This window comes from Salmo trutta, chromosome 22 (assembly GCF_901001165.1).
Source record: "Salmo trutta chromosome 22, fSalTru1.1, whole genome shotgun sequence".
Lineage (NCBI taxonomy): Eukaryota > Metazoa > Chordata > Actinopteri > Salmoniformes > Salmonidae > Salmo > Salmo trutta.
In genome coordinates, this window is record NC_042978.1 from 26080095 (window position 1) to 26106826 (window position 26732).

Here is a 26732-nt window from a genome sequence, read left to right on the forward strand (position 1 = left end):
CGGACGTGCTTGTTGCACCCTCGACAATTACTATGATTATTATTATTTGACCATGCTGGTCATTTACGAACATTTTAACATCTTGACCATGTTCTGTTATAATATCCACCCGGCACAGCCAGAAGAGGACTGGCCACCCCTCATAGCCTGGTTCCTCTCTAGGTTTCTTCCTAGGTTTTTGGCCTTTCTCAGGAGTTTTTCCTAGGGAGTTTTTCCCAGCCACCGTGCTTCTTTCACATGCATTGCTTGCTGTTTGGGGTTTTAGGCTGGGTTTCTGTACAGCACTTTGAGATTTCAGCTGATGTACGAAGGGCTATATAAATAAATTTGATTTGATTTGATTTGATTTTTTCAGGCAGGGGCTGCAAAGTCATCATTCAACGTTCTGGCGCCTTCTGAGAGCCTATGGGAGCCTTAGAAAGTGTCACGTTACAGCAGAGATCCTCTGTTTTCGATAAAGAGAGTATAGAAGGCCAAGAAATGGTCAGAGAGGGCACTTCCTGTACAGAATCTTCTCAGGTTTTGGCCTGCCATATGAGTTCTGTTATACTCACAGACACCATTCAAACTGTTTTAGAAACGTTAGAGTGTTTCCTATCCAAATCTATAAATTATATGCATATTCTCGTTTCTGGGTAAGAGTAGTAACCAGTTTAAAACGGGTACGTTTTTTATCCGGCCGTGAAAATACTGCCCCTACCCTAGAGAGGTTAAGCTTTTTCAAGTTGTGTGCTTGTTCATTTTATTTATTAAATGGTCAAATTAATAAACTGAAAGAAAAATACTTTGGATGGTCACCTGGCTTGGAGACAAAAGTGAATTGAAGCACTGAGACACACCCCTAAACAATGGCAGCCTTGTCTGGTCAGTCACACATTCTCAGTGCAGGCTGGTTTAACAGGCTGGTGTTATTGTGTTCCTCTAAACATTTTTACCTATAAATGAAGGAGGGGGCAGCTGGATATAGCTGTACGCACGCACACACACGCTCAGGTCACAACGACTGAATTTAAATGGGATGTTTTTGCAGAAAGAATTACAATGTATAGGGCTAGCCTAGAAAAAACATACCTCTAATTTTACATGGGGTGGCAGGTAGCATAACGGTTAAGCGCAGTGGGCCAGTAACTGAAAGGTTGCTGGTTCGAATCCCTGTGCTGACTAAGTGAAAAATCTGTCAATGTGCCCTTGAGCAAAGCACTTATCCCTAACTACTTCTGTAAGTACTGTTTGCTAAATGACTAAACATTTACAGCCAGCGTATCCCACTGCTGGCTGGCCTCTGAAGTCCGGGTAGCCATTTGATTACCTGTTCAGGAGTCTCTTGGCTTGGGGGTAAAAACTGTTGAGAAGCCTTTTTGTCCTAGACTTGGCACACCGGTACCGCTTGCCATGGCTTGGTAACCTAATGTAGCAGACATAAATCTGGCTCATAGAGATAGATAGATGGAGGACTCATCTTTGTATCTGTGCCATTTATAGCATCGGTGATTGCATGGGCAGCAGTGAGGCAATCTCCATTTTGAAGTAGTCCATTTTCTTCTTCACGATTGGTTGATCCCTCCTGATGACCCAGTTGGACATGACTCCAACCAGGTCACTAGAAAGGATCAGCTAATGAAGGTGGTAGTCCCACTCAGTTGACTACATAAAAATTGTGAAAGCCCTAAATGGCGATGCCCATGCTAATACGGCCTTTAGGCTCGATTACTAGCTAGCGCTAATAGAAAAATGTATTGCAGTCAATGCACTCTAAACTCAGCCTATTGGCATAGCCGTGGGAGGTAGGGGTGTTGCAGCACATCCTGAAAAATCAATTTTTTGATTTTTATTAATAAATAAAATAAAATGTTGTTCCCACCCCCACAAAAGTAGTGCACTGGGCCTATACTATTCCTATATTAGTGACCAATTTAGCCGTATGTAGAGACGGAAAAACAATTCTCCCCCCCCATCCTCCTCGCCATTTGCGAATAAAAAAGTCCCTGCACCTCCACTCCCAAACCTCTGCTTGCTGTTATGCCTATTGGCTCTTCAGTTTATTTTAGTAAATACTTTATTGACACGTATTTTTCTTAAAACTGCATTGTTGGTTAATGGCTTGTAAGTAAGCATTTCACTGTAAGATCTACACCTGTTGTATTCGGCGCATGTGACAAATACAATTGGATTTGATTGAACATTCAATAACCGTGTTTTGATCATAATTATACACATTTACAATAGTCAGGTAATTATTCAGTTTACCTCACTCGCAATCTTTCAACGACAGCAAATCTCCCAGTGTGCCTTGCGCTAGGAAAAACAAAAATGGCGTTTCAGGAAAGTTGTTGAGGACGTAAGAGGCATTGTCACCTGTGAAGCGGTGACATTAAACCTAATTTCAAACACAGAAGCCAAACAAAATGCCTTCTCCTAAAGCCAAAAACAGCTCCAATCGAAGTGGAGGTGGGAGTCCAGGTCTCAGTGGCAGCACCAATGGCAACGGACGCTACGAGTTCATGTCGCTGAACCGAACCCCTCCAGCCACTCTCTTCCAGCGGCAGGGCTCCGACCAAACCGCTGCAGCCAGACTGCGGGCCTCAGAGAGCCCTACCCGGCGAAGAGGCTCCGGGTCCTCCACCTCCTCCAACACAGGCATGCCCGAAGAGGACTGTATGCGGCTCAACCCTTCCTTTATCGGGATAGCCCTTAGCTCCCTCCTCGCCATAGACCTGTGGCTCTCCAAGCGGCTTGGCGTGTGTGCCTGTGAAGATTCATCCTGGGGCAGCATTCGACCATTGATGAAACTGATAGAGATTTCTGGACATGGAATACCATGGCTGGTCGGGACAGCCTACTGCCTGTACAAGGCTGACAGTGCCGCAGGACAGGAAATTATGTTCAATCTCTTCATGGGTAAATATGATCATGTCATATTAATGGGTTTATTCATAGTAATTCTGACAGGCAGCCTCCAGTGTAGACAGCCGGAAGGCTCCGATTAGATTTCTTCCATAGAAATAGAATTCAAATGTTAAGGTTGCCACCATACCACCTATTGTAATTGTCATGCATCCCACCACTCATCCCTATCCCCTGCATTTTTACAGCAGACACACACACACACACACACACAGAGTGTTTGACTTGGACAGGAGCTCACTGGAACTGAGTACCAGCACCTGAAGTAATCATCTGCTTGAGTTCCTGCACCTCATATAGAATATTAGCTGAACAGTATTGAAGAATTCCTGCACCTCATATAGAATATTAGCAGAACAGTATTGAGGAGTTCCTGCACCTCATATAGAATATTAGCTGAACAGTATTGAGGAGTTGCTGCACCTCATATATAATATTAGCTGAACAGTATTGAGGAGTTGCTGCACCTAAATATGAATAGTACTGGCACCTATTTCAGTACAAGTCAATCACTGCACCCACAGACCACAAGGAGGATGCCATGCTTAATAATGAATGTCTATATTGGTGTTTTATTAGATCAGTAGGTAGCCTACATATTTATAGTTTGTAGAGGCTCCTTTTCTCCCTCCTCCATTTGCAATGATGGTAGAAGAGGTAGAAGATGAAAGCACATCCTTGGTAGGAATCAACCCACCCTATTGTTTTTCACCCGTCTTGTGCTTTCAGATCAGTGGCAGTACAGATTAGATTAGTCTGAGATGAGAGGAGGAAAGGATTTGGCACCTTATTCTAATTAGGCCTATCCTGCATATGCCTCCTCATCTACCCATGCCTTACAGCAGAGACACACACACACTATTTCACCCCTCCCTTCACAATATTTTCTCTATTTTCTCCGTTTCTTTCCTTTCCTTTGGTGCCAGCTCCTTACCTGTAACGGTCATCCCTCCGTTCATCCTGTGATCCATCTGTTTCTCTCCTTCACTCCTGTCCAGAGGCCATCCCTCTCTCCATCCCCACACCCAGCAGATCTGTCTCTCTGCTCCACTCTTCACAACAGTTCAGGCAAGGTGACACACAGTACAGTATTATAATTCCATATGATTATGCGCCCTAGTGTATCTAGCACACTTAAGGAAATATTTTGGAGGCTTAATTCCAAGCATCTATCTTGAATACTACAGCACAGGTTGACTCATAACCAGCCGTCCCTGTGGTTATATCCACGGGGCAGGTGGGTTTAGGGTCATGAAATATTGTATGGATGAAGGGCGGGTGGGTTGAATAAAGAGAAAGCAATGCATTAAAAATCCACATGTATAATAATTTTGCAATTCATATCTATAGGCTACATTTGAGGTTTTTCTTGCATCATTTTTATCTTCAATAATTGCATAAGCCTATGCTTTAGGGCCTAACTACGCACACCAAATGCACGGCAATCACCAAATGCTTTTGGGAACTTGGGCAGAAAAAGATCATGTCGATCCACTCAGGGAAAAAGCATAAGGTCGGAGTTGAATTCAATAAGAGAAAAGCTGTGAAATGGAGAGTTGAAAATAAAGAAAAGGGAGGGCCAGGACAGTAATGTTTGGGAAAGATTTGGTGAAGTGGTAAAAGAGCATGATATCACTTCACCAAAGTTATATTATGTGTGATGATTGTGAGGCGCTATACAAATTCGAGAGTCACAAGATGGGGACTTCAAATATGGCACATCAAGGAAACTGTAGCCTATTGTTCAGATGGTTTAAATTGAATAGTAACTGAAGTCTGGACCCTGAATATAAACTCTCACATAGCCTAATATAATATCAACTCCTGCAGAATTATACATTATTTTGCAGTAAAACGATACACCAAATGTACATTTTGACTCGGGAGCAAGAGTGGAGAAATATTTATTTATTTCAGCATCTTTAAAGAATGAATGTGCAGTTAGGGACAGTCTGTAAAGGTGCCATCTTTATCAGCGTCATAAAAGCTGATAGTATTTCAACCACAAAATATGCATCCAAGCCGAATTTAAATTTCATTAAACATGTTGGGTGGTTTTCACTGCTTTTAATTTCCCTAACTGGTCAAACTGATGTCATTAGAATATTTTGCACAGAAAGTGTTTTTGGTATTGCATTTTCTCCCCGGTCCCTAAATGGCTGCTGCGCAAGAGAAGCAGAGATGAAAGGGAACTTTACCAATGTCAACTAGAGTAAAGCATTCATCGATTTATGACATTATAGTGAGCAAGGGGTTTATTTTTTTCTTCTAGGGCATAATAACAGAAGAGAAACTGCATGTATCTAATTATAGATAAGTTGACTAACAAATATTCTACCAAAATGTCAGAAATTATAAGCAAAAACATATCTAAATTAAGTATAAAAAATGTATCACGCTCCACCTGTCCAAAAATTGTTCTGCCGTCTCCGACTGTACAGAGCATTTTCTATCGGCCTATTTGCAGGTTAGGGTTGGGTGCAGGACAGCTTTTCAATTCATCACATAGTCAGGTGGTTGCGGATGGGTTATTAACAAATGCGTGTGAACAAACGGCTGACCCGCGCATCACTAGTAAACACGCACACACACTCTTCAGATGCTGGTGCCAGATTCTCTCACACACTTACAATGTTGATGCTAGAAATACACATCCAGGGGGGATCAGGCAGAGTGTGCCATCTCTTGTCGTCTCAAGTCTTCCAACGCTATGAACAGTCAGACACTAGAAGAGACAGAGAATGTCCCCTGTTGGTGTGTAGTGGTCCTGGGGTGAAAGAGTGAATGTCTGCCGGTCTCACAGTCAGAAAAATAAACAGAGTTACAGAGAGCGAGGGGTCCTCTGTGCAGTATAAGTATTCACAAGGTTCAGCCGGAGCTAGAATCTACAGTACAGTAGCAGAGTGTGCCGGTACCACTCAGTCGGCAGAAGTCTGTTGCTCTGTGACGCAAGCAGACGGGAGAGGCGGTCCCTGTTGTGTGACTGTGTGATGCAGCCAGAAGGGCTGGAGGAGCCAATGACAGCTGCTCCTTTACAGCCCAGATAAGGACACCTCTTGGAGAAAAAGACTGCAGCTCTCTCTTTGTTTCTTTCTCTTTCCTCACACATCTTCTGTCTGTCTTTCCCTTCCTGGCAAAAGGCCAAAGCTGTTACTGAGCGCGTGTGTCAGTGTGTGTTTGTGTGGAGGTTCGGCTCAATCAGGCGTAGAGTTTGTTGTCTCATATACTGTGATAACATTATACGTTTGTGTGGGTGCAATGTGTATTTTTGCTAATACTATATGCTGGGTGTTAGTGTATTTGTGTGTGCATACATTTGTTTGTTTTGGTACTGTATACTGTTTACTGACTGGTCTGTTTGCCAACCATGTAATTACTCTCATCTCTTTCCCCCTCTCTCTCATATCTCCCACCCCGTTCTGCATCCTCTCCCCTCAGCTCTCATTCTTGACCTGATCCTGGTTGGCATCGTGAAAGTGGTCGTCCGTCGGCGCCGCCCATCCCACAACCACATGGACATGTTCGCCACCTTCTCCGTGGACCGCTACTCCTTCCCCTCGGGGCACGCCACCCGGTCCACCATGTGTGCCCGTTTCCTGCTGGCCCACTTGGTGCTGGCCGCCCCCCTGCGGGTGCTTGTGTTCCTGTGGTCTGGTCTGGTGGGGCTGAGCCGGGTGCTGCTGGGAAGACACAACATGACCGATGTGCTGTTTGGCTTCCTGATGGGCTACTGCCAGTACAACCTGGTGGAGATGCTCTGGGTATCATCGCTGGGCATGCAGGGGTTCCTGGGGCTCATCCAGGGGTGAGAGGAGGGGATGGGAGGGTGTGGTAGGTGGGAGACAGATTCCCTGTCCCAATATGTATGAAACATTGACTGATCCTGTCCCATACTGACACTGTGGTCACTCATCATTGCCTGTTCAAGACAAACAACTACAACAAAGCCTACCAACCATCCACCCATATGTAACTGCAATCAGAAGTACCTAGGAGCAGGGTGCTCTTCCATACTGCGATAAAAGAGAGGGGGAGTGAGAGAAAGTGTGTCTGTGTGTGTGTCTCAGAGAGATGTGTTCTCAAAGGGGAGAATGAATGCTATAGGTTAAAACTTATGAATTGATTATGGTGTCTGTGGGGTGCTCTGAAAAGAGCAATGTAATTTATGGAGGACACATCATGTATTGACTTATTTTAAACTTGTAAGGTATAGAGCCTCACAGTGGAGGTGTCATAACAGCCATAGAACCTTACGGTCAAACAGGGAAATGGTTCCAATCGTTTTTTCCACCATTCATTTTTCCCATAGGGAATTTTCGAAAGACTTTAAATTAGGGCTGTGTTTAAATCTCTCTCGGACAAGGTGACTTTTATTAATATATTCCGCTCTATTTACTCTGATTTGAAAATGCTAATTGGCATCAAACTAGATATCATGCAAGACTACAAATCCCTGTAAGCTCCAGCACGTCATCTCTAACTGACACCTTTGCTAACAGGTATTGTGTCAATTTAAAACTTGCACCAAACCGTTCACAGAATTGTCAATTTTAAAGAAATGTAGCCAATTTATTCATTACTATATTTAGCTAACATTAGATAGTTAATCTAGAGACTCTTACCTTTGCCTCGATTCGGCAGTCTCGTCCACATCATCATGGCATTTGTAGTTTTTTAAGATAGTCACATTAGCAGCTAATTGACGCTTACATTTCGGGGGGTAAATACAGGCAAATATATTGATAAAAGTCACCTTGTCCTAGAGCGATTTACACGGTTATCTAAATGTCACGCCAAGGTAAGCCTACATGATACACAGCCCTTATTTTAAGTGTTTCTAAAATGAATGGTGGAAAAATGTTTGGAACAATTAACTTGTTTGACCACTTTTTTATTTCTTACTGAAATATAGTCACCCTGAATGTGTTATTGCGGATCTTGAGGAATAACACCAGTTTTCTACAGATGGGTGAATGCTAAAAAATAATTAACATTGATGATGTTTTAACCAGAGACAGGAAGCATGGTTTTCATTCCAAATTAGGTTACCCAACAACTTTACAGCTACGCTGACATCAAACATGTAGTTCATTCATTTTATAACCTTTTAATGTGTTAAACGTGATCTCTCCTTATCTATGGCTCTGAGACCTGATCCTGGAGATGGTTCTCATCTTGTGGAGAGTTGATTCCTTATAGTAACTGTCTAAATAGGTTTGCAACAGGTTTGCAGTGGTTGGAGGGAAAACCGGAGAGGCCAGGGCAGGTTTTATAGTTCAGTCCCAGAGATGGTAGAAGTAGAATAGCTTTTTGTCTTTCTGATAGAAAGGGAAGATACCTAGTCAGCTGTACAACTGAATGCCTTCAACTGAAATGTGTCTTCCGTATTTGAGATCACAAGATGGTGAATGTCCAAGACTGGTTGCTCATTACTGCTGTACTGTTTTGTTACAGGTGTAACTGACACACACACACATTGTGTGATTGCACCCAAATTGGCCATTTTAAATTATAGGATTCATTAAATATACTACATAACATCTGATTTGGACCCCCAAAAATTTGAACAATGAGTTAGACATGGGGATTCCAAAGAAATGGTGAAAAGCCACCCACGGACCACCACACCCCACGCCACTCTCAACCCAACAAGTATACAGTACCAGTTTTATATGTTTGACAAGTGGTATGGAGCTGCGGCTCGGAGTATTGTTTCTTCATCCTATGTAATACATTCTCAGTGAATTTGGTGATGATTTCTTTTCTCCTGTTCAGAGAGATTAGTCTTTGAAGTTGTTAGGTTTATATCCCATCCTACATTCTGATATTACCAGGTTCTGACCACTAAATGGTGCTGTTCCTGCTCTAAGGTAAAAAATACAAATCCCCCTTCAATGTTTAAGGGATACATCTGGTTGTTGGCAACTCCGCTAAGGGTGGTAATGGTGTAACCATGGTGCGTGCCTTAGCCACTGGTTAGCTGTGGGCCGGATCTAGTGGCCAAGTGCTTTCCACCGTGTCCTTAACTGCCCTACTGTTAAACTGCTCTCTGCTCTGACACACTCATGGCCTCCCCTCTATATGAATGTACATTCTCTGGTGCATGTGAGGCAGGAGTGAGAGACCCAGTCAGAGAGTTCCCAGGTGTCCTGGGTGTTTAGAATGTTTCTGGTTGTTTACAGACGGTGGCCATTTTGTGCCGTTACCACTGTTGTCATTTGGCTGTTGTCACATTGTGAAGATCCTGCACAGACCCTAATCATGGCAGACGGAACAATCTTTTGTTGACTCTGATGATTAATATTCCCTCTTCTATCCCCCAGCCACTGTTCTCTCTCTCCTAAACTCTGAGACCAAAACCACCTCTCTCTCCTAACCTCCTCTCAGCTGAGTGGATTCTGCTGTAACTGAGAGAAACCTGGAAGAGGTGTGTGTGAGAGTGAGTGAGGAGACCACCCACTCAAACACGTCCGCCGTGGTTAAATATGGAGGAGCAGCTTATTAGCCCCGTCTCTCTTTCTCTCTCTTACCTTCCCACCCTCACGCTATTACAGCTTTCTCTCCCTCTCTTGCCCCCCAGTGTCTATTTCTGCTCAGAGAGAAGAGTCAGACTCCATTACCGCTCCATTCCTCAGCTGTTCTTCACCATTTATCTTGTGTTCCCTCCAGCTGAATCACTACCCTTTCCCTTGACTCCCCCTCGCTCATCTACTGTTATGTTGCATCCAAGCTCAAGTATGACTCCAAACTAAACATTAAGTATTTTTCTGGGGAAGATTTGGTATATGTTACAATGCAGTGAGTGCAGCTACACATGAGTTGGTCTTGATTAGTCTTCATGTACTATTCCCTGAGAGATGGTCTACATCAGTAGGGCCTTTTTTTCTGACTGTTGTAAACAACAGTTTCTCTCTCCCTCTCACTCTCACTCTCTCACACACATACAAGCTGTATTTCTTCAGCAATAATGCAGTAGTAGAGATTAGAGCTAACCAGTGATTGGTTCTTGAATCGGTACGATTCGACCTATGACATGGCATCCCCAGAAACTGCTTCCTGTTATCTTCTGATGAGAAACAACCAGCCAAAGCAATCATGGTTCTCTTAACATTGCAATAAGGAAGAATGCATCTCATTCTGTTTTGTGTTATCTATCTACTCACTAACATATGTTTGAGAATATTATGCCCAATCAAATGTTATTTGTCACATGTTTCGTAATCAACAAGTGTAGACTAACAGTGAAATGCTTACTTATGGGCCCTTCCCAACAATGCAAAAAAGTATATAATAACACAAGAATAAATACACAATGAGTAACGATAACTTGGCTGTATATACTGGGCACCAGTACCGAGTTGATGTGCAGGGTACGAGGTAATTGAGGTAGATACAGTGCCTTCAGAAAGTATTCACACCCCTTGAGTTTTTTTTCCCACATTTTGTTACAAAGTGGGATTAAAATGGTTTTAATTGTAATTCTTTGTCAACGATCTACACAAAATACTCTGTCAAAGTGGAAGAAAAGTTCTAACATTTGTTTTAAAAAAGTCATTAATTCAACACTAATATATTTTAATTTAGATAAGTATTCAACACTGAGTCAATACATGTTAGAACCACCTTTCTGGGTAAGTCCGAAGAGCTTTCCACACCTAGATTGCGCAACATTTGCCCATTTATTTATTTTTTAAAATTCTTTAAGCTCTGTCAAATTGGTTGTTGATCATTGCTAGACAACTATTTTCAGGTCTTGCCATATATTTTCAAGCAGGTTTAAATCAAAACTGTAACTTGGCCACTCTGGAACATTTCACCGTCTTCTTGGTAAACTATTCCAGTGTAGATTTGCCCTTGTTTTAGGTTACTGTCCTGCTGAATGGTGAATTTATCTCCCAGTGTGTGTGGTGGAAAGCAGACTAAACCCGGTTTTCCTCTAGGATTTTGCCTGTGCTTAACTCCAGTAACTACAATATTGTTGATCCATCCTCAGTTTTCTCCCATAACAGCCATTAAACTGTAACTATTTTAGTCACCACTGGCCTCATGGCCATGTGTTATTTCATAGTTTTGATGTCTTCACTATTATTCTACAATGTAGAAAATAGTAAAAATACAGAAAAAACTGCAATGAGAAGGTGTGTCCAAACTTTTGAGTGGTAGGCTGAATCACAACCGGCCGTGATTGGGAGTCCCATAGGGCTGTGCACAATTGGCCCAGCGTTGTCCGGGTTTGGCCGGTGTAGGCCGTCATTGTGAATAAGAATTTGTTCTTAACTCACTTGCCTAGTTAAATAAAGGTTAAATAAATAAATAAATAATACTGTGGTTAGGGATAAAGTGTCTCGGTGACAGGCTAGATAAACAGTAGCAGCAGCGTATGTGATGAGTCAAAAGAGTTAATCCGGGTAGCTATTTAACAATCTGTTCAGCAGTCTTATGGCTTGTGAGGAGGAGGTCCTGTTGCTTCCAGACTGCATCGATACTGCTTGCAGAGAGAACTGTCTATGACTTGGGTGACTGGAGTTTTTGACAACTTTTAGTCCCAAACTACTTTTGGCCAGAACTCTATAGGCCCCGGGCTTGGAGCTAGTAGTCTGTTTGGAACTGTGCGCCACCAGTTTGGCCATCTCAGCCTCTGTACAGTCAAAAGACAAAGTTTGCAGACACAAACACCTCCTCACGTGATCTCGCCAGCTTTATACACTGACTTCTAACTTTCATCTATTGTAGTGTTGTTTTATTGTATAATCCTTCATCTGAAGTAATGTCAATGTATGCACATAAATGGTAAGATGAATACAGCATTGTTATTTTGGGTTGACTGTATATGGTAGCAAATTTGACTTTATTCTATGGATTTTGGAGGCGTACTCCAGAATGATTGCACTAATTTTGTATTTATTGATTTTTTTAATTAAATGTGTCAAGTTGTGACCTTGACTCGCCATGTGGTTTATTTTTAGTTATCTGGGACAAAATTACAGCAGGTTTATCTTTTGTGGCTTAATATAAGTAGCTGAAAACTAGAAATGACAAAGTGGAATTTTAAATGGACCTTGATGCTATTCTGCAGAATTGTTTGAGTTAAATCTGATATAGAATAAGTAGTATGGTAGAATCTGCGTCATAGAAATTTACCAGATGTGGTGCGAAGCCAGATATTTGTTTTGACTGTAATATCTAACCTCCACCAATATAACCCAGATCATTGCACTCCTGTCAATGTTAAACATGTTGACTTTAATCCAGGTCTTATTACTTGTGATGATTAAAAAAACGTCACTGTTTTTGCTCGGCATAAAAGGCTGTGATGAGCTCTTCCCTTTTGACCCATACACACACACACACACACACAACCCTCACCTGCCGACACACAACACAAAGGTAAGTCGCATTAGAGTAGACATTACTGCTTCACAATATGGAATTGTCTAGAATCTATGTAGAAATGTCATGTGCACTGTACATTATTATGCAGAAAATATACTGCAATTACAGTGGAATAAAGAATTCTGTAGATGTTCTGTTATTAGATTTATGTCTTAATGATGGAAAAGCCTTTTGTCTAAATTGAAGTGTTGCAGGTAGGATAGTCTTAATGAGTTTTAGATTTCATGTTTGATTTAAACAATGAATGTTGAATTCGAAATGTGGGTAAAAAAGAGCCATCAATTCTGTGGTGCATTAAAGAGTGACTGCCCCTAAAAAGCAACTAATCCTTTTCAAAACAGCCTATTTAACATTGATATGAGTCAGAAACATTTATTCTAGTGTTAAAAGTTACGTGTAAATAGGATCATTTTAGTCATAAAGAAGGTTGGGTTTGGATTACAATGATGCCCTCTTTTGCCAAGCTCTGTGCAAATCACCCCTCCGCCCACTTCGCTTCCCTTCATTGAATGGGGCTCCATTGTTTCATCGCCCCCAAATGCGTTCAAAGGATCATGTGTCCTATAGCTACAGATTGACCATGCCTCCACAGCCAAAGTTCTATGGTTTGCATACCCTGCCAAAGGACCCTAGTATGGAGTTTGTCGGTCCTCAAGTCTGGGGCGGCAGGTAGCCTAGTGGTTAGAGCGTGGGGCCAGTAAATAAATGGTTGCTAGATAAAATCCCCGAGCTGAATCTGTTGTTCTGACCCTGAACAAGGCAGTTTACCCACTGTTCCTTGACCGTCATTGTGAAATGAACATTCCCTAAAAGTTCTCCTTTGGTTCTATAGAAAAAAAAATGTTCCCACAACGTTCTGTGAAAGTTATTTTTCAAAGAAACACACCTCAGAAGTCCTCAACTGGCAGCTTCATTGAATAGTACCCGCAAAACACCAGTCTCAATGCCAACAGGGAAGAGGCGACTCTGATGCTGGACTTCTAGGCAGAGTTCCTCTGTCCAGTGTGTGTTATTTAATGAAGCTGCCAGTTGAGGACTTGTGAGGCGTCTGTTTCTCAAACTAGACACTGTAATGTACTTGTCCTCTGTTTAGAGACAGGTTGCGCTGTTCTGTGAAGGGAGTAGTACACAGGGTTGTATGAAATCTTCAGTTTCTTGGCAATTTCTCGCATGGAACAGCCTTCATTTCTCAGAACAAGAACAGACTGACAAGTTTCAGAAGAAAGGTCTTTGTTTCTGGCCATTTTGAGCCTGTAAATGAACCCACAAATGTTGATGCTCCAGATACTCAACTCGTCTAAAGAAGGGCAGTTTTTAATTTCTTCAATCAAAACAACAGTTTTCAGCTGTGCTAACAATTGTAAAAGGGTTTTCTAATGATCAATTAGCCTTTAAAATGATCAACTTGGATTAGCTAACACAGGAGTGATGGTTGCTGATAATGGGACTCTGTATGCCTATGTAGATATTCCATAAAAAAATCTGCCGTTTCCAGCTACAGTAGTCATTTACAACATTAACAATGTCTCTGCTGTATTTATGATCAATTTGATGTTATTTTAATAAACAAAAAATGATATTTTCTTTCAAAAACAAGGACATTTCTAAGTGACCCCAAACATTTGAATGGTAGTGTGCATGTATATTTAAGATTCTTCAATATTCCAACATCAGCCCCCTTGGTGTACCTCTCTCTGAGGAGAGACCGAAGGCTCCTCCACTCACCTCGAATTTCTCAGAATCATACTGGACACAGTCTCCTTTCAGGCCTCCTGGCCTCTCTACAAACTTCAACGCATTTCCCTCCCGCTGTCCAATTACTTGTAATCTCCCCACTGCACTAAACGTCAGCGGATTTCACTGCTGGGCCACCTGATCTCTGCCATCAGGATCACCCCTCAAGGCAGTTCCTTCCTGTCCCACCTTCTCTCCCTGGCCACCTCCGTGCCTTCCCTGCTTCACACCGTGGTCTTCGATCCCTCGTGCCTCTCGGAGCTCAGGCTTTGGCACCTTCTCCTCAGTCATTGGAACAGTATCACCTTTTTCTATGATGACTGTCTCTTCTCCTGAAGACTTGCAGCTTTTCACCACACTGCCTCTTCCATTGGGTACGGAGGTTTCTACAGCGGTCATTGGTTTGCTGCCGTAACCGCTTCTCTCTGGGGGAATGAAGGGTCCAGAAGAGCCATCATTAACCAGGGCCGTTCTGACTCCCTCCCTATCATGAGTTTCCTAAGACAGCCAGGTTAGACATCTGTCAGTTCCTTCTCAGAGCTGTACATGTACCCGGCCAATGTAACTCAATCGTTGATTATCTGTCCCGTCTCCAATTTCAGAGATTACGGCACTTGGCCCCAAATGCAGAACCCCTACCAACCCCAGTCCCTCCTTATTCCATGATGACCTTAAAAAATACAGAAATACCTTTGCTTAAGTATTCAGACCCTTTGCTATGAGACTCAAAATTGAACCCAGGAGCATCCTGTTTCCATTGATCATCCTTGATGTTTCTACAACTTCATTGGAGTCCACCTGTGGTAAATCCAATTGATTAGACATGATTTGGAAAGGCACACACCTGTCTATATAAGGTCCAACAGCTGACAATGCATGTCAGACCAAAAACCAAGCCATGAGGTCGAAGGAATTGTCTGTAGAGCTCCGAGACAGGATTATGTTGAGGCACAGATCTTGGGAAGGGTACCAAAAAGTGTCTGCAGCATTGAAGGTCCCCAGGAAAACAGTGGCTTCCATCATTCTTAAATGGAAGAAGTTTGGAACCACCAAGACTCTTCCTAGAGCTGGCCGCCTGGCCTAATTAAGCAATCGGGGGAGAAGGGCCTTGGTCAGGGAAGTGACCAAGAACTCGATGGTCACTCTGACAGAGCTCCAGAGTTCTTCTGTGGAGATGGGAGAAACTTCCAGAAGGACAACCATCTCTGCAGCACTCCACCAATCAGGCCTTTATGGTAGTGGCCAGACGGAATCCACTCCTCAGTAAAAGACACATGACAGCTCGCTTGGAGTTTGCAAAAGGCACCTAAAGCAATCTCAGACCATGAGAAACAAGATTCTCTGGTCTGATGAAACTAAGATTAAACTCTTTGGCCTAAATGCCAAGTGTCCCGTCTGGAGGAAACATGGCACCATCCCTACGGTGAGGCATGGTGGTGGCAGCATCATGCTGTGGGGATGTTTTTCAGTGGCAGGGCCTGGGAGACTAGTCAGGATAGAGGGAAAGATTAACGGAGCAAAGTACAGAGAGATCCTTGATGAAAACCTGCTCCAGAGCGCTCGGGACCTCAGACTGGGGCGAAGGTTCATCTTCCAACAGGACAAAGATCCTAATTACACAGCCAAGACAATGCAGGAGTGGCTTCGGGATAAGTCTCTGAATGTCCTTGAGTGGCCCAGACAGAGATTGGACTTGAACCCAATCGAACATCTCTGGAGAGAGCTGAAAATAGCTGTGCAGCGACGCTCCTCATCCAACCTGACAGAGCTTAAGAGGATCTGCAGAGAAGACTGTGAGAAACTCCCCAATACAGGTGTGCCAAGCTTGTAGCGTCATACCCAAGAATACTCGAGGGTGTAATCGCTGCCAAAGGTGCTTCAACAAAGTACTGGGTAAAGGGTCTGAATACTTATGTAAATGTGAAATTGGGCCTCCCAAGTGGCGCAGTGGTCTAAGGCACGGCATCGCAGTGCTAACTGTGCCACTAGAGATTCTGTGTTCAAGTCCAGGCTCTGTCATGTTCAAGTCCAGCCGGCTGCGACCGGGATACCCATGGGGCGGCGCACAATTGGCACAGTGTCGTCCGGGTTAGGGGAGGGTTTGGCCAGCAGGGAGGTCCTTGTCTCATCGTGCACTAGCTACTCCTGTGGCGGGCCAGGCGCAGTGCACACTGACACAGTCGCCAGGTGCATGGTGTTTCCTCTGACACATTGGTGCGGCTGGCTTCCAGGTTAAGTGGGCATTGTGTCAAGAAGCAGTGCGGCTTGGTTGGGTTCTGTTTCGGAGGATGCACGGCTCTCGACATTCGCCTCTCCCGAGTCCGTATGGGAGTTGCAGCAATGAGACAAGACTGTAACTACCAATTGGATACCACGAAATTGGGGAGAAAACAGGGTTTAAAAAAGTAATCACTGGTCCTGTGATATTTCAGTTTTTCATTTTTATATTTTTTGCAACATTTTCTAAAAAACTTTTTTTGCTTTGTCATTATGGGGTATTATGTGTAGATAGATGAGGGGTGAAATTATTTAATCAATTTTAGAATAAGGCTGTAACGTAACAAAGTGGAAAAAGTCCAGGGGTCTAAATACTTTCTGAATGCACTGTATCACCTGCCTTTTTCCTCCAATGACTTGGTCACCATGTCTGCCTTCATCACCCATGCCAGCTCATCCCTCTTCATGCGGATATCATCCATTCGGATGTACCTGGCCAGGATCAAATTCTTTCTCAAGTTGCTCACTGGGTCTTCATGTTCCTCCACTCACCTGCAGTCTCCCTTCTCCTCAAGGGCTTCCAACGCAAAGAAGTCCACCACCCCCCTCGCCGCCAGTCCATAACACTCAACAACCTGTCTGCCTGCATCCAGATGCTGCGGTCTGGTTACATCTCCATCACAGTCTCTTCCACACTATAATCAATGTATCTTTTGACATTTTTTGGGATTCCTGCAATGTTCAGAGTTTACATCCTCATCTACTATCTACAAACTTTCTCGTCATCCTTGTGTGTCAGACGTTCCCATCCTCAATCAGTTTGGCAGGACCACATCAGTCTACCAGTTCCGGCTACCATCTACCCTCAGCCCTTATGAACCACTTACCTACTTCCTGCAGCTCAGACAATCTCAACATGCCTCTCCATCCGACCCACTATTCATTACTGATTCTGCTTCCATCGCCTCTCGTCAATGATTCCATTCCCATCTGAGACAAATACTATCCCTGTCCGGTTATCTTGTTGACCAATTCTCTGGACACACCTGCCACCTCCATGGCATCCCGACACAGCATCGCAGACCACACCATACAACTCCTTGGCCACTGGTCCTCTCAAGCCTATCATTCCTACATCCGCTCTGACATAAACATCAGGACAGCCCACAAGATGCTAATCTCTCAGAACCTGCATTAACTCAGGCATAGTCCTCCAGTCTCTGCCTCATTTCACGAACACCATCTACTTCACGCACTGTATCCTGCCCAACCTGCAAAAAGAGGATTTGTTCCCCAGCTGAGTCTGGTTCCTCAAGGGTTTTTTCATTCAAGGGAGTTTTTTCCTTGCCACAGTTGCTTCTGCTTGCTCTCCTGGGGCCTATGGTTGGTTTTCTCCATGGGCACCTAGTCCGTATGACTGTTCCACCTCAACTATATCGCCAACCATTCAGCACATGAAGTCCAGAACAGCTCACTTCCTATCCAGGGTCCAACTAACTTGGTGCTCTCTTATTGGGGATACTGCCTAACTACTGTACCACGACCTGACGGTGATGTCTACCTGAGGCTCCAAGCCACACCCTACAGAGTCAACCCCTCCTGATTCTTCATCTGCAGCCCTTGGCTTCATCCGGTCCGTTCTCATTTCCCCGCTGAATCCTCATTCTCACTTCCATTCCATCTCCTCAATAAATATTCTAAACCCATTTCATGTCTAGTCCTGACACTCGTGAAATGGTGTTAAGGATTTAACAAATTCAGAAGGGACCAGACTAGTTGCCTAGCAACTCAACAAGCACCAGCTGTTAACCATTGCAAAACAGCCTATTTTTTGCAACACTTTACTAGTTTGCCTTGAACGTAACTCCTTAAACAAGCTCCAGCTGCTACTAACTGCTAATCTCCACCCCTGTTTTCACTCTTCTTAATCACCACTACCCCCCAACTTAAACCTGACCAAACAGTGATTCCTTCCACTTTTTTGTGTCACATGCCATTCCTTCAAAAAATATTCTAAACTCATTTCATGTCTGGTCATTAAACTTGTGAATTGAACTCAACCTGCAGGAGGTTTGTTTGTTTGTTTGTTTGTTTGTTTGTTTTGATTGAGTGGGGGGAAACTGCTGCGGGCCAGGTTCTGACAGATGGGTGTGTCACGGCTCCCAGCATTACATGAGGAGCAAGCCAAAAGACAAGGCCAAATCAGTGGGTGGGTTCCCCTTTAAGATCACCAGCATGCAGCAGTTTGTTTTCTAATCAGCAAGCAGTTTTTCTCCATGCACCTGGTATTACAATAGGCGTGCAAGTTTGGTCTGTGCTTTTTCTAATGTTTAGCCTAATTTCAAACTGGTCAATGTTTGCAGGGTGTGGCATAGTTATCGCTCAAAAGTCAGATTGTCAGATTTAAATGTAACTAAACGACATGGAGAGATTGCTGTGACCTTATCTTCAGCATTCTATTTTTATCATAAAACTAAAGAACATCTCTCCACTCTCCTGCCGGACATCATCTACAGAGTGTACACCTTCCTGATATTGAGCTGCACCCCCTTTTGCCCTCAGAACAACCTGAATTTGTCAGGGGCATGGACTGCACAATGTGTCAAAGGCATTCCACTGCTGGCCCATGTTAACTCCAATGCTTCCCACAAGTTGGTTGGATGTCCTTTGGGTGGTGGACCATTCTTGATACACAATGGAAACTATTGAGCGTGGAAAAACCCAGCAGCGTTGCAGTTCTTGACACACTCAAACCTGTGCACCTGGCACCTACTACCATACCCTGTTCAAAGGCACTTAAATCTTTTGCCTTGGACATTCACCCTCTCCTCCCCCTTAATCTACACTGATTGACGTGGATTTAATCGGTGACATCAATAAGGGATCCTAGCTTTCACCTGGTCAGTATGTCATGGAAAGAGCAGGCATTCCTAATGTTCTGTACACTCAGTGTATGTAAGTTCAATTAGAGCAATTAAGATTTGCACAACAAACTGCTTTTAAAAGGAGTTCCTCTACCTACAACCTCTGCTGTCTATCCTTCTCTCCTATACTCTCCCTCCCTCTCTCCTCTCCTACTCTTCCTCCCTCTCTCCTCTCCCTTGTCTGGGGGTAGGGGCTTGAAGTGCGTCTCTCCCTGTAGCGCCATACTAACCATAACTCTCTCTCTCTGTAGTTCCATCATGGTGCGTACAGTAGCAGTGATCGGGGCAGGTCCCTCAGGTCTGACCAGCATCAAGAGCTGTCTGGAAGAGGGTCTGGAGCCCACCTGCTTTGAGAGCAGTGATGACATCGGGGGGCTGTGGAAGTTCAAGGCAAGGCCTGGGACCAGGGACTGATGTACATTTGGCAAACATAGTTTTCAGATTTATTCAGGCTGTTATAATGGTCGCCATGTTGGCACCAACAGTCCAAAGGTAGACAGAATATACAAAAGTATGTGGTCATCAAATTAGTGGATTCAACTATTTCAGCCACACCCGTTTGCTGACGGGTGTATACAATCGAGCACACCGCCATGCAATCTCCATAGACAAACATTGGCAATAGAATGGTCTTACTGAAGCGCTCAGTGACTTTCAACATGCCACCGTCATTCCAACAAGTCAGTTCGTCAAATTTCTGCCTTGCTAGAACGGCCCCGGTTAACTGTAAGTGCTGTTATTGTGAAGTGGAAATGTCTAGGAGCAACAACAGCTCAGTTTGCGAAGTGGTAGGCCACACAAGCTCACAGAACGGGACCGCCAAGTGCTGAAGCACATAGCACGTAAAAATCCTCTGTCCTCGGTTGCAACACTCACTACCAAGTTCCAAACTGCCTCTGGAAGCAATGTTCGTTGGGAGCTTCATGAAATGGGTTTCCATGGCCGAGTAGCCACACACAAGCCTAAGATCACCATGCACAATGCCAAGTGTAGGCTGGAGTGGTGTAAAGCTCGCCACCATTGGACTCTGGAGCAGTGGAAAGACGTTCTCTGGAGTGATGAATCACGCTTCACCATCTGGCAGTCCGACGGACGAATCTGAGTTTGGTGGATGCCAGGAGAATGCTGCAGTACCTGCCCCAATGCATAGTACCAACTGTAAAGTTGGGTGGATAAGGAATAATGGTCTAGGGCTGTTTTTCATGGTTCGGGCTAGGCCCCTTAGTTCCAGTGAAGCATACAATGACATTCTAGAGAATTCTGTGCTTCCAACTTTGTGGCAACAGTTTAGGGAAGGCCCTTTCCTGTTTCAAGCGTTGCAATGCCTGCACATGCACAAAGCGAAGTCCATACAGAAATGGTTTGTCAAGATCGGTGTGGAAGAACTTGACTGGCCTGCACAGAGCCCTGACCTCAACCCCATGGAACACCTTCGGGATGAATTGGAAAACCAACTGCAATGCAGGCCTAATCGCCCAACATCAGTGCCTAACTTCACTAATGCTCTTGTGGCTGAATGGAAGCAAGTCCCCACAGCAATGTTCCAACATCTAGTGGAAAGCCTTTCCAGAAGAGTGGAGGGTGTTATAGAATCAAAGGGGAGGAGACCAAATCCATGTTATATATCTGTATGTATCAATCTATAGTTACCACACTGTTGTGCCTAGCGCAGCTAAAATAATGTAATGATTATAAATGGGTGAAACAGTCCCATGTTTGAGTTGACCTAATATGATCACAGAGTGGGATCTTATGTATTTTGTAAGCACGAGGGTGCAGTCAGTTATCAGATGATAATATTTATATTGATGATCATATTATCACAGCGCTATGACTTAAACGTGTCTGCCTCCTTCCAGGAAGTTTCTGAGCCCAACAGAGCCAGTATCTACCGTTCCCTCACCATCAATATCTCCAAGGAGATGATGTGTTTCAGCGACTTCCCCATCCCAGCTGACTACCCCAACTACATGCACCACTCCCGTATCCTTCAGTACTTCAGGCTCTATGCTGAACACTTCAAACTGCTGCAGCACATCAGCTTCCAGGTAACAGCAGAGTGACTTTACAAACCCAATTATGGGGAATAATGGGTTGGTTGGTGGGTTCAAGGTTGGTTAAGTGTGTGTGTGTGCGTGCGTGCGTTTCAGACCAGTGTGCGGAGTGTGAGACAGAGGCCAGACTTCAGTCATTCAGGCCAGTGGGAGGTGGTGACAGAGAACAGGGAGGGACAGGAGGAGAGACACATGTTTGACTCTGTCATCGTCTGCTCTGGTCACTACTCCTACCCACACCTTCCACTTAAAGACTTCTCAGGTCAGCAGAATCAATCAATCAACAAATAAAAATCACATTTTTATAAGAAAGTGCTTTACAATAACCTGGCCTAAACCCCTAGAGCAAGCAGTTAGCACTATGGCAAGAAAAAACTCCTTGAACCATTCTCAGAGCTGAGACTATTATCTTCTGACAAATATATATATATATATATATATATACATACACACACACAGTAGAGCATGCCAATCGATTATTCTGTTGGTTTCAGGTATTGAGTCGTTTGAGGGGAAGTACTTCCACAGTTGGGATTATAAGGGTCCAGAGGACCTTTATGGGAAGAGGGTGGTGGTGATCGGCATCGGCAACTCTGGAGGAGACATCGCTGTGGAGTCCAGCCGGGTGGCCAAGCAGGTAAATAACAACTGATACAAGGTCAGATTCAGAGCAGGTAACCACTAATACAGGGTCTGATTTTCAATTGGCATAGTTTCTGTGTTTATTTGTATGGGTTGTTTGTTTATTATTGACTGTTTTCTTGGTATGTGAATGAAGTGTGAGCTGGGGGAAAAATGTTCTCTTAAATATGATAATAAAAATCATAAATTAATTATCCCGTCCCTCCTCTCTCCGGTTCTGCAGGTGTATCTGAGCACGCGTCGCGGTGCGTGGGTCATACGTGTGCTGTCGGACAACGGCTTGCCCGTGGACATGAAGTATAACACACGCTTTGTCCACATCCTGTTCCAACTGCTGCCAGTTAACTGGCTCAGCTGGTTCGGAGAGAAGAAGCTCAACGCCATGTATGACCACACCATGTACGCCCTCAAACCCAAACACAGGTGTGTGTGTGTGTGTGTGTGTGTGTGTGTGTGTGTGTGTGTGTGTGTACAATACATGTATACATCCTCTCCTTTCATCCCTTCCGCTCTCTTCTAGGTTGTTCAGTACGATTCCAGTAATCAATGATGAGCTTCCCAATAAGATCTTGACCGGTGGAGTCATGGTCAAACCCAATGTCCAACAGATCAGAGGCTCCAGTGTGGTGTTTGAGGATGGGAGTGTGGTGGACAAGGTGGACACACAGCCAGACACAGATACACACACTGAAACATACATGCTCGCATTCACACACCCTATTAACGTTTAACCTCTCTAAGTGTGTTTCGTTTTGTAGGTGGATGTGATTGTGTTCGCTACGGGCTACAACTACGACTTTCCCTTCCTGCCTTCCAACGTAATGCATAAGTCTGGCCACCGGGTGGGGCTGTACAAGCATGTGTTTCCCCCCACCCTGGAGCACCCCACCATGGCCGTAGTAGGCTTCATCCATGCCTTGGGAGCCATCATGCCCCAGGCAGAGATGCAGTCCCGCTGGGTCACACGTGTCTTTAAAGGTCAGACTGAGTGATAGCCAGTAGAGAGGTAGCAGGATCCATTACTGCACATCATTTGCTTCTACCCCCACCTGCTTCTTGTGTAGTTCTGATCAGAGGAGTGGTCTTAGTTCTGTCTTGTGTTTCTCAGGTCATAAGAAGCTACCGTCCAACCAGGCCATGCTGAAGGCTGTGGAGTATGACACCAAGGACATGGACAAGAAGTGAGATAGATTGGCTGTCCATCCCAAAGCCATATAATATCTAAGCTTCATACATACATGAATAGAATGCATTCGGAAATTATTCAGACCCCTTGATTTTTTGCACATTTTGATACGTTACAGTCTTATTCTAAAATGGATTAAATAAAAAAATAAAAGCTTGGTATTACTAATCAATATCCTGAATAACTAATAACTGATGACTGTTGCTCTATCCTGTCCACAGCTACATCGTATCCAAGCTGGTGCCGCTGCAGGTGGACTTTGTGTCCTACATGGATGACATCGCTGGGGAGGTGGGGGTCAGACCCAGCCTGGCCTGGCTGTTCTTCACTGACTACCCCCTGTTCAAGAGGGTTCTGTGGGGTCCCGTCACCGCCTACCAATACCGTATCACCGGCCCAGGGAAATGGTCCGGGGCACGCCAAGCCATCTTCACCCAGTTTGAACGCATGTTCCAGCCCTTCAAGACCAGACAGGTGACATATTTATTATATATTCACACTGAAGATGCATCGAAGATATTTGTATTTAAGATAAATGTACATTGGTATCAAAAAGGTTATTATACTATGATGTGTTGTTCTGCCCATCCTTGTACCAGGTGGAGGAGAAGCAGGGATGTTCTGTGGTGGGCCGTCTGTTAAAGCTCAGCCTCACAGCGATGGTGGGAGGAGCAGCGGCCTACTACTTCCACCTCCAACCACCCTCCTCCCTCACCTACCTTCTCTCCAAACTCACACCTCAGAGAGCCTGAACACCATCCTCCTCCACCTCCCTCCTCTCCACCCTCAACCCCCAGAGAGCCAGAAAAGAGAGGAGGGAGGTGGTTTAGGATGAAAAGAGGTGTTCAGGCTCACCACCCTCTTTTCATCCTAAACCACCTCCCTCCTCTCTTTTCTGAACACCACCCTCCACTCCTCTCCTCATGTGATCTTCATGATTCTCAGAGCCATTCCTCTGCTGTGAAGTATATTATTGGTATTATTAAAGATTGTAACTGGACTGCTCTTTGTGTATAACTGGGTAGAAAAAAAACTTCTGTTAAATTTAATACCCCATATTAAATTTCATAAATGTTGATTACCTTCCCAATGTTCAACCAACATAGCAAATGTTTAAGCGAACTGAACGCACATTTGCATTTGACACAGTTCCAGTCAAAACTACTCCAGCTGAGAGAGAGCAAAGTCTATTCCCCTGACTGCATGACTGACATACTGACTGGGGTTACATAATAATCTGGGTTTTGACTGAGAGTTTCAGAGGTTTTCCACATCAGCGAACACAGCAGGCAACACACAGGCTTCTGGGTCCACTCACTGGACCAGGTGGGTACAATCTATGGGTGACAGATTTAGATGAGTTGGCATTGTTATTCAGGTTTACAAAAGATAATAAATAACTTGGTGGGTGATTATATTTATCCGGTTTCACGTGTACATGTACAAGTGTGTATTATACCCATGTGTTAAATGGAAATTTGTTTTTGCATATCCCACCTTCCCCTGAGACACCCTTGGAGAATGGGTTCACAGCCAGGGTCAGCGATTATCAATGGAGGCACAGTAGCAATTAAGGGTTAATCAACAGATTTTTCACCTTGTCAGAGGTCAAGGAGTGTCGAATTCGGTTAGCAATTTTTTGGATTGCTAATTTGCTACGTGAGACTTATTTGATCTAATATAAGTTTCATAATGGTTAGGTTGTTACGAATGCACTGATATAAGCCTTTACACGTAGCATTTCGGCAACTTTGAAAAAAATACAACTTTATATTGGAGTTGCCTGTTGTTCACACACATCTGCCCTCTCATTGGCTAGAATGGTCCCACCTGATCTCGATCTGCCTTCCATCAAAGACAGAATAGCGCTTCCATCTTTGAGGACATGTATTTCCATTGTTAGAGCGGTCACTCCACTATCTTGTCAATATAATAGATACTCTTTGTTTCCACCCCTGTGGGAGAATCTCGATTGCATACTCCTCTCTCCTTGCCTCCTTCTCAAAACCCTTTGGAGAAGGTCAGAAGGGAGAGACCTTGCTTTCTCATCCAATTGGTTTTGAGGAAGCAAGGGGTAAACAATTGAGATTCTCCCTGTGTCCAATAGAATAGAGGTAAGCACAACTTCTTCAACATCAAAGTTTACTGTTTGACAAATGTATTTGTGTTGTTCCATGATGTTTTCATGATTTTGAAGAAAAGTAATCAAACCAAAGCAATGTGTGAGCAACTCTCCCTTTAAAGGTGCAGTAGACAGCTTTTTGGGTGACCCAACCAAATCCAATAGAAACGGGAGTTATAGAAACGTCATTCTCAGTAACTAGGTTTTCATCCAATTGGCGACAGATTTTCATGCGAGTATTCTACAATCCACGAATAAAATATGCACATTTTCCGATCGGTGGTGTTTCCACCAAATGGACTTGTTGCGTCTAAAAATCAGAGCGTGATGACAGTGCACACAAAATGTACTTTTCCAATTAAGTTTTCATGTGCCGATTAAAAGTTGTTTCCATCGCATTTTCAACTACCTCGCACAAAAACTGTTGCATTAAATCGCATGTGCCTTCTCTGGTCCTGGCACATGCGCTCTAGTCAACAGCTCGAAGAAACAGTGCGAGTAGGTTGTGCGGGTAGGCTAGTCTACACAGCAAGATTATTCATTTTTTATTTGTCAAATGGCAGTCAAACATCGACTATCATGTCACCAGAATAAGGCCCTCTACGTATTGGAAAGGAGCATCAATATTACCGTGCACTTTCACCACCCTGGGAAGGTTATAATAATTGATTCCATCTGTAGATAAACTGTATGGTTTCCTGAGTCATAGTGGAAGGACCACACACCATATCATCTAGTGACTCCAAGTTTACATCAATATGATGGTTATGTCAATATTTGCGCTTAAAGGTGATTACGCCGCCATTTTTCACATAATTAATGTTACTGATACAAAAAGATCCCACCATGTCAAACGAACAAATTCTGTCTGCATTTATAAAAGTGTACTGAAACTGATACATTTCTTAATATAGTATGACTTTACATGCATACCAACTATGGATGGAAACGTGGTCAATGAAAGCAAGTCTGAGAGGTGGTAGATTTGTTCAATGTGGGATAATTCTATACTTGCTGTTCTTGTGACTGTTCATTTTTAAATACTGTAGAGACATTTGTAAAGTTGTCCTTTTGGACTCAATCCATTCTCTCTTCACACAACAGGATATCATTTAACTCAAATTACATAACTCTGAAAATCCCAAACACCCTAATAAATAAATAAAAAATTTAAACCTAGTGTTAGTCTCTTGAAGAGGAACAAACATTTTAGTTTTTTTTTCTGGCACATGGTAATCTTAAGGGAAAAAACAGGTAGTTCTGCTCATTTCCAAATGTCAACCTATAATGCACAGGATAGCTTAGGCCTGTTGGATGGAGGAAAAGGTCAGCCATAGACAGTGATATAAAGTACTTTAGTAAAAATACTCAGACACAAATACTGTGAGCCCTCCTTCTCCGTGGCCGACATGAGTAAGACATTTAAAAGTATTAAACCTTGCAAGGCTTCCAAGATGGTATCTGGAGCATCAGTATTTGTGGGTTTGATTACAGACTCAAAATGGCCAGAACCAAAGAACTTTCTTCTGAAACTCGTCAGTCTATTTTTGTTCTGA

At 43.7% G+C, this 26732-nt stretch overlaps 1 protein-coding gene across 3 annotated transcripts; it reads left to right on the top strand.

Annotated features, from left to right (window-relative positions):
* Positions 1-2271: 2271 nt before the first annotated feature.
* Positions 2272-26732, top strand: LOC115158461 (dimethylaniline monooxygenase [N-oxide-forming] 5). 3 transcript variants are annotated; one of them, XM_029707425.1, is made up of 13 exons: positions 2272-2898; positions 3903-3977; positions 6343-6709; positions 19424-19562; positions 21032-21220; positions 21323-21488; positions 21721-21863; positions 22092-22291; positions 22389-22524; positions 22627-22846; positions 22977-23049; positions 23276-23528; positions 23654-26732. In XM_029707425.1, exons 1-13 carry the CDS (start codon positions 2406-2408, stop codon positions 23804-23806), a joined length of 2607 nt encoding a protein of 868 aa, XP_029563285.1. In that variant the 5' UTR covers positions 2272-2405; the 3' UTR covers positions 23807-26732. The 3 variants fall into 3 exon arrangements, with proteins under 3 accessions (XP_029563285.1, XP_029563286.1, XP_029563287.1); XM_029707426.1 differs by lacking the exon at positions 3903-3977 and having other exon boundaries at positions 2273-2898; XM_029707427.1 differs by lacking the exons at positions 2272-2898; positions 3903-3977; positions 6343-6709 and adding an exon at positions 11138-12291 and having other exon boundaries at positions 23654-26731.